This window comes from Zingiber officinale, chromosome 7A (assembly GCF_018446385.1).
Source record: "Zingiber officinale cultivar Zhangliang chromosome 7A, Zo_v1.1, whole genome shotgun sequence".
NCBI classification, from domain to species: Eukaryota; Viridiplantae; Streptophyta; class Magnoliopsida; order Zingiberales; family Zingiberaceae; genus Zingiber; species Zingiber officinale.
In genome coordinates this window covers 5677279-5686126 of record NC_055998.1, presented here as the reverse complement: position 1 = coordinate 5686126, position 8848 = coordinate 5677279, and the positions used below count along the sequence as shown (strand labels likewise).

Here is an 8848-nt window from a genome sequence, read left to right as displayed (position 1 = left end):
TGATAAATCAAAATTAAATAAAGATATAATAAAATTTATCATTAAAAATCAAAATAAAGATCCTTTGATAATTTATAAAAAAAAATCACCCTTTTAATTTTTGTCCAAAAGTAAATTTTCATTTCACAGCAGCTAAAACTATTTTTCATTTCAAAAAGGTGCTGCTTTGAAATGAAAATTTACTTTTGGACAAAAATTAAAAGGGTGATTTTTTTTATAAATCATCAAAGGGTCTTTATTTTGATTTTTAATGATAAACTTTATTTTATTTTTATTTAATTTTGATTCATCAATTTAGAATTCTGGCTATTTTTTATTTGGTGGATAGAATTTTTGACTGATTATCCCTTTCAGAGTTGCTATTTTTCTGTTATTTATGCCGGTCCATGTGTGAATTTTGTGAGGATGTTTTTTCTAGGAACAAGTGAAATTTTGTATCTATATATAAATCAGGTTGGGTTAAGGTTACACTACAACAAAAACTGCAAACAACAACGGATATTATCCGTTGTCGTAGGGTCAAAAAATCGTTGTAACTGAGGGCGTTGCAAAATGTATTGCCCTACGACAACGGTTTTAAATCTGTTGTCTTTGTAGACATTCGACAATGATTTTTATCCGTTATTGTTTATATGCTCAAAATTTGTTTACGAAGGATATGACATCGTTTTAAAACCGTTGTGATAGATAATTTCGACAACAGATATAAACCGTTGTGGTAGACTTTTTTTACAATAGATATAAACCGTTGTGGTATATAATTTTAATATGTTTTACAACGGATAAAGCTGTTGTCTTTTATCACTTTTCACAAAAAAAAAAAATCCATTGTGGTTCTGTACTTTTTACAATGTTTCTGATCGTTGTCTTTAATGTTCATGTTGTAACATGATAATAACAAACAACCAATCTTTATTTAATATAAAGAAACCACAATACGAAACTAAATATTTACTACATTCAATCCATGAAAATGTTATCTTCAATTTTCAAAAATTAAGTACACACATCAAAATGAGAAAATAATAGCTGTGTAATCGAAATCCAAAATATGCCAGCTAAAATCCTCTTCCCAACTGAATCTTTAAAGCCTTTTCCAGTAACTTACTGGCTTCATCTTCACGTGATCGAGTATACAAATTTCCCTTGGCAATCAAATCTGCAGAATTAAGCTGTAGGAGATGATAAAAATAAACAAATTATAAAGACATTAAAAGATAAAATATACATGTAAGCGAATAAGAATTATCTTAACATGCTGAAAGACATACGGATTAATGATACAATTAAGCTTTGCACTACTGTTGTCTTATTTGTGCAGCATGTTATTGGAAATTAGCAACTGGTATAGAAGGAAATGAAATTGCATAACATCCACAGCTATTTGACAATTTGCAACAATCTCAATCATATAAATCATATGGTTCTTCATTGAGTTCAATTTAGCCCAGTGGCATATTCAAATCAAAGCATGATATTTTAAGGTTGGCAATGCCATAAAACTTATCCAACAAACACTGAAAGGTCAAATGTGAAGTGCTAACATAACACATTCTAACACTGAGCAGAACTAATAAGATATTTTCACCCAGAACGCTAGTTATGCACTATATGTCAAATAAAAAGATAGAAGAGAATACTTGAGTAATGGGGAAAAAAACTTCAATTGTCCAAGTAGAAAACAATTGGATAACATGTAACAATTAATGGAGCAAGCCAATGAAGCATCAGAGAGAATATAAGAGTTACTCATGAAGTGCTTTGGAAAGTTACAAGGATTCCAACAGTTGGAACCTCACCAGACAAGAAATTTGTTGATAAATTCCTACAGTTGTTAAAAAAATCATAGTCAAACAGTTAACTCTGCAACAACAAACTGCCTACCCACCAATAATCACATGAAGACTCACAGAAATCATAATTGGTTCAGAGAGCCAATAGATGGAGGAATTGTGCCCCTGAGCAAATTGCTTGACAAGTCTCTACATTTTTTTACATCAAGCTCAAGAAAACTGATTAAAGAAACAACTATATAACAAAAGAAAACAAGGGAATGTAAAAACTACAAGATGGTAAGGTGCACAAGTTCTCCAATCTCGGGTGGAATGTTCACTTGAAGGTAATTAGCTCTCAGATACCTTGAAAAATAAGTAATGTGACAACTTCATGCAACAATATATAGTAAATTCTCATTTCCAATAACTATAATCGATAAAAAAAATATATGAATAGAAGAAAATGCATACAATGCTGTTAGCTCAGTGCAGTTCTTTATGGAAAAGGACCGTGCAAGTGGTTTTGGTGCAAAGCCTTGCCACAATAATAATTTCATCCTTGAAAAAATTCCATCACTATAGCTACTTAAGATTAGAAATTTCATCTTCAGTACTATCTCAAATCTAGATCAAACACTAGCAAGAGAAATGTAATTAAGAAAGAGTATATTGAATAGAACAGTTTAAAAATTAATATGGGGATCTACCAAATGGTGGTTCACAGTCTCCTTGTTTGGGATTTCATATTTCATATTACATCGTTTCATGTTTATTTTTTTTTGTCAGAATCACGATGCATTCGAAGGTGTTCTAGTAGGAAAAAAGGAGCTAAAAGAAAAATGTGCTTACAATCTTTGAAGCTTCCGAATCCGGCCAATGCTCAGGGAGATGATGCCACTGAGCTGCATATAAGGAAAGTCACTGCAATGGAAATAGGAATTGGTAAGGCAAGCTTCCAAAACCTAAAATACTAATACAGATAAAAGAAAATATATCCATGAATAATACATCCATGTTAAAAAATACATCCATGAACAGAAATAAAAAAATTAGAACAAGAATAATATAATTCAGGCATGGTTGTTAATCACAATTTGTCTCACGAATTTATGATGCTCCAGCCCAAAATGGTCCAAATAAATCTGGATACAAAGTAGGAATTAAATTGAGTAGAGATCTCATGATCACTATGATCCAACCCTCTGCTCATTCACCAATCCTACTTAAGATCTAAGTCTTGAAAGCCTCCACTTAATCAAATATATAATTACAGTATTGCTAACTTCAGAGTAGATCATTTCGTACCATGTAACCTAAGAAATTTTTTTATATATGATAACCAATTTTAACTTCAGAGTATAAGAAGCGTTACTAACTTTTGTAATCATCATCCATCTTAGAGGAGTACCATATAAAAATGCAATCCCTACTAGTTATAATGCATTGTTCATATATCTCCTACATGAATAATATTAGTCATCCTTAGCCATAAATTTTGGCTAACAAAACTAGATATTGAAAGATAATCCATATGATAAAATCACAAATACCAAATAGAATTTTCCAATAAATATTTGTTAAGCATTGGGATCTTAAGATCCTATGACTCCATAATATTTCTAGATAGGATCTTAATCCAAAACAAACAAATAAGCCAAGAGATACAACTTACAGTGTCATATTAGATATAAATTTTTTGCAATGATACTAGATTACCTGTCAAGCGTGTCACTTATGATGAATGCCTGACTAGCTAAATAGTAAGGACCACCTTCTGGAACTTCCTACTCAACCAGATAAATAAGACTAAAGCATGGAAACTAGATAGATTTATTAAAGTGAATAATATCATTATTTACCAATTACTTTCTCTCCTTTGTGTGGAGGATCATTCCTCTCTCTAAAATTCATAATCCTTTTGCTCATTGCAAATATCAGGAATAGCAGACCAAATATTATGGTTTGGAATCATGATCCTTTTGCTCATTGTAAGATACCCTTTTATTAATCCTAGGGGAATTCATCAATTGTTGATTACTACTTAAAAACAATTAATTTGTCTTTAAACTAATCCTCATAAAATATGATGGCAAAAAGTACCTGTCATCGAGAGAACCATTATACTGAATTGGAGTAGATGGTGGATGTTTTCCAGGAATAGGAATAAGTAATATTTTGTGAGCAAACAATTGAAGATCTGTTGTTAGACCATTAGTTCTCTTGATATCTACAATCTTTCATAAACAAAAGAGAACACTCTCAGTGCTAACGAATCTGCACTTGTCACTAGATGCTTGAAAGATCTAAAAGTGAAACTATGGAAAAATTGACAAATATTAATCAAAGGACTACATAATGGAGAGAAAGAATAGCAACATCTAATAGTTATCACACATTTACTGATTTAGGATTCAAGAGAAATAAGTAAAACCAAGATTTTTTTAGCAATATTCATCCAAAGAAACTTTTTTCCCCTCTTTTATGAAACAAGATCAACATTTAGTAAAGAAAAATCTAAATTACCTCAACACCGTACTTTATGGCGACGCCTGCAAGTGTGTCCAACTTGGATACATAATGCTCGATGTACTTCAACGCACAAGGAGACGAGGGAGGAGCAAAGGTATCATATTTTCTCTCATGGGAAAGAGATCCCATTGCTATAGGGTGAATGCGACAAAAAAAAATGGGGGAGAAAACCTAGAATGACATCAGTTTCTTCGATCGGCGACGCAAGGAGGTGGAAGAAGGCGAACAAATCAAAATAAAAGAAGGAATTGGTAACGCAAACAAACCGAGAAACGGAAAGTAACCTAGATCAGTAGATCTAGAACTCCAGATCACGTTCTGGCCTCCGTCGCGCACGCTCCCATGATCCGGATCCTTGCTATCACCCTGCGATCGCTCTTCCCGGCTGTTGCTGCTCCTACGCGGCTCCAGTGAGCGAGAGATTGTGAGAAAAGAGGGACGAAAATGCTTAGGGATAGAGAAGGTAAGGGGGGAATGCGGCGGCAAAAAAATTTCGGGGAGAGGGAAAGAAAAAAAGCGGCGGTAAAAAATGGTGAAGGGGAAAAAACGGCGAAGGAAAAAAACACCGGTATTCAACATCACTTAATAGGCAACGATTTTCAAAAATCGCTGTCGTAATTCCAAAAAAGCGCACAAAGACAATAGTTTTCAAAAACTATTGTCGTAGCCTTTAAAAATCATTGTCGTAGCCCCAAAAAAACATAAATAGACAACGGTTTTTAAATACCGTTGTTGTAGGCAAAAAAAACTGCTAAAAGACAATGATTTTTGTAAAAACCGTTGTTAAAAGGCAAAACAACAACGATTTGGCATAAAATCGTTGTCGTTTCAGTGTTGTTGAATGAGGATTTTGTTATAGTGTTAAGCTTTCAACGATTTAAATTTTAATTTTAATTTTTCTTCTACAAGTCTGATTTAGATTAGAGTTATTTTGGTCATTTACTTTTTTTCTCTTTTTTACTTATGTCAAAGGGGGGTTAAGTGTAGTTTTTTAAATAGAAGGGGAAGGGGGGGGGGGGGCAAAATGCAACCTGCTATAAAATACAAGGGTGTTTAAAGTTATTAACCCTACTTTAAATGTTGATTTTAATGTGTACATATTTAAACAGTTCAGTATATTTACACAATATTCTTAGGTATACTATATTTTTTGAGCGCTTATTTCCATCCCTATGCTATCTTCTATTTCAGTGATACTGTATTTCAGGTATACTGTATTTCAACCTAAGTTTGAGTGCTAGTGATAGAATTTCAATATGTTTTAATAATGTAATTGAGTTTATGATATAACTATATGCATGTTTAGCTCATAAATGTTTATTAATTTTATAAATTTATTTCTTTTTAGGTTACAATATATATGAATAAAGATTGGATGTATAATATGTTAGAAAATATATTTATTATTGATGAATTTTTTACTGGAGTTAAAGAGTTTGTGAACTTTAGTAAGAGTCATCTAAAATATTTGGATGAAGATGAGTTAAAATGTTCGTATAATCATTACAAATGTAGAAATATAACTTTTTGTGATAAGGATACTATGAAAGTATATATATATATATATATATATATATATATATATATAAAAGGATTTATTCTAAATGATTACAACTATACTATCATGGAGAACCTTATGTGTTTGAACCAATTAGATATTTTGGTACTTCGTCATCTATCTCTATTCTTAACATGAATTATCATTTAATGACAATACAATGTAATCAATTATTTACGATATGATGAGTGTGTTTGATGATAGCAATGTAGATGAAATACCAACACCTGAAATACAACATCTATATGATATGCTAAAGGCTAGTGAAAGAGAAGTGTGAGAAGACATTCCTTCTGGTCATTCCCAACTATCAGCTACTGTAAAGTTATTGAGCATCAAGGCAGAACATCATTTCTTAGAACATTGTTACAATAACATTTATCAATTAATGTTAAAGTTGCTCTCTTCTGATAACATGATGGTTGCTAACTTCTACAACACAAAGAAATTGGTTAGGGGTTTGAGTTTGTCTGTTGAAAAGATTGATTATTGTATAAATAATTGCATGATCTTTTGAAATAAATATAGGGAGTTGATTGAATGTAGAATGTGCAATCACCTTCGTTATAAGCAATGCAGCTGCATATTAGGAAAGAACACAAATGTAATTATGGAAGTTATGTACTACTTCCCGTTAACTGCTAGACTGCAATGCTTGTATGTATTTGTCACAATAGCAAGCCACATGAGGAGGCTTCATGAGCATGTATATGAAAGAGATATAATATGTCATTCCTCTGACTCACCTACATGAAAATATCTTGATATAATATTTCCCTCCTTTGCAATAGAATCACGTAAAGTAAGATTAGGAGTTTCAGTAGATGGATTTTAGCCATTTAGTCAATCAGGATAGTAATATTCATCTTGGGCAGTCATATTAATACCATATAACTTGTCATCGTGGATGTGCATGAAAGATGAATTCATGTTTCTTACTATACTTATTCCAGGCCCAACGAATTTGAAAGAGAAGATAGATGTTTTCTTACAATCTCTAATTATCGAGCTGAATGAATTATGGAATTTAAGGTTGGAGACTTATAATATTGCAAGTAAAACTAATTTTACCTTTCATGCTGCTTTATTATAGATGATTAGTGATTTTCCAGCATACTTAATGTTGTCATGATGGACCACAGCTGGTAAATTAGCATGTTCACATTGTATGACAGTGTCTGATATAATTTCATTACCTTGTAGTGGAAAGGTATCTTGGTTTGATAATCATCATAAATTTTTACTAGTTGAGCACCCTTTTAGTCGAAATAAGAAAGATTTCATCAAGAATAAAATGGTCAGAAAACTTTCGCCATCAATTAAGTCAGGTGAAGAAATCATTAAGGATATAGATAACTATGAATTTGTACAAGTAACTCAGGCTGATTTTGATGAATTTAATAAATATATTGTTAGATAGTTCAAGTGTGGTTGGAAGAAAAGAAGTATATGTTGAATTGATCGCACGTGAGAGGTGGGGGTGACTCACGTGATTTTAAAAACTCATCTTTTCGATTTTAGAATCAAAGTACGAACGCAACAGAAAACTAAAAGAACGAGAATACAAGAAGACACGAACGATTTACTTGGTTTGGAGCCTTCGGCGACTCCTACTCCAAGACCTAGGTCTCATGGACCTATTGATGGGTAATCCACTAAAAGCCTCTTCCGGTACCTCTGGAAGAGGAAATCGAGTACAAATAAGTTTGAACAAGTACAACACACTGCACTTATTTTTTTGCAGTAATTAATTACAAAAGAAAATTACTGACACTTAAAGATTAAAGTGGGAGCGCTCATGTCGATATCGGTATGCCGCCCATGGTTAGAAGTCCTTGGAGCAGTCGTCGGACGTAGTAGCTTTGCAGCAGAGTCGTAGTAGGAGCCCGGAGCAATCAGAACTTCAAATGGGTGCGCAGTAGCTCGCATGGAAGTTGTTGTCCAATGCCTTCTCGAGATAGCCTTATAAAAGGCATGGAAGGTGCCTCCAATAAGGCAGATTTGATCTCGAACAACTCGATGCTTATCCACAACTTCGGCCAAAATTTATCCTACGAAAGGTGCCTTCCATAGCCATGGAAGGCGCCTTCTATGAATAGTATGAAGGTGCCTTCTATCAAGCTTGAAGAAGCCTTCAAACACTGTTCATCCGAAAGCAAATGTGCTCCTTGGTCCTGCAAAACAACGTTAGTCCAATAAATAGAGTAATAACTTGCAAGACAAATGTTAGTATAATAATAATAAGCAGCGTTAATTAGTTCCTGTCCTCCCAAGACTAGGAACTAGTCAAGGTCTCAGCTTAGGGATCCCAAATGGACCTAAACTGGACCAACGCCTACTGTCCCTTCAACTGGGATGGATCTTCACTTGATCACTCTGCTCCAGTGACTTATCTTAACTTACCAGTTTGCCAGACATCCGGTTAGCCCGTCGATCTATCTGGACTTCATGCTAGCTATCCGATCGGCCCATTGACCTAGCTGGACTTCTTGCCAGATATCCAGTCAGCCCGTTGACCTATCTAGACTTCATGCCAGCTATCCGGTCGGACCGTCGACCTAGCTGTATTTCGTATCAGCTATTCGGTCGGCCCGTTAACCTAGCTGGATTTCCTGCACACTTAATCAAGTGGTTAGATCACAACAAAGTCTAACTTAACTTACTTGTCATTCATCAAAATTTGAGTTAGATCGTTAGTGCAAACCGCACTAATAGTATATTTTGGAAGTATCTGCTCATTTGACATAATTTAGATGTAATGCACACAGAGAAAATTTTTTTTGATAATATTTTTAATACTGCGATGAATGTTATGGGAAAAATTCAGACACAATAAAATCACATGAGGAATTTAAATAATTAGTTAACATACCCGAGTTACATCAAAATACAATAATCAGTAAATTTCCAAATGCTTGTTATATATTGGACAAAGAAAGTTAGCAGATATTGTGTAGTTGGTTGAAAGAAGTCAAATTCCCTGATG

At 33.4% G+C, this 8848-nt stretch overlaps 1 protein-coding gene across 1 annotated transcript; it reads right to left on the bottom strand.

Annotated features, from left to right (window-relative positions):
• Positions 1-1058: 1058 nt before the first annotated feature.
• On the bottom strand, positions 1059-4433 carry LOC121999173 (lysM and putative peptidoglycan-binding domain-containing protein 2-like). The gene is made up of 5 exons (XM_042553891.1): positions 4299-4433; positions 3876-4009; positions 2084-2138; positions 1911-1982; positions 1059-1172 (listed from the first exon to the last, which is right to left on the bottom strand). The coding sequence occupies exons 1-5, from the start codon at positions 4431-4433 to the stop codon at positions 1059-1061; spliced, it is 510 nt and encodes a 169-aa protein (XP_042409825.1).
• Between the last annotated feature and the right edge of the window lie 4415 nt (positions 4434-8848).

Coding starts and splice junctions, on each gene's coding strand:
- LOC121999173 (XM_042553891.1), bottom strand. CDS start 4,433: ATGGGATCTCTTTCCCATGAGAGAAAATATGATACCTTTGCTCCTCCC. Junction 2,139..3,875: donor AATGGTTCTCTCGATGACAG/GTACTTTTTGCC, acceptor TTATTTTTCAAG/GTATCTGAGAGCTAATTACC. Junction 1,983..2,083: donor CACCCGAGATTGGAGAACTT/GTGCACCTTACC, acceptor AAAAAAATGTAG/AGACTTGTCAAGCAATTTGC.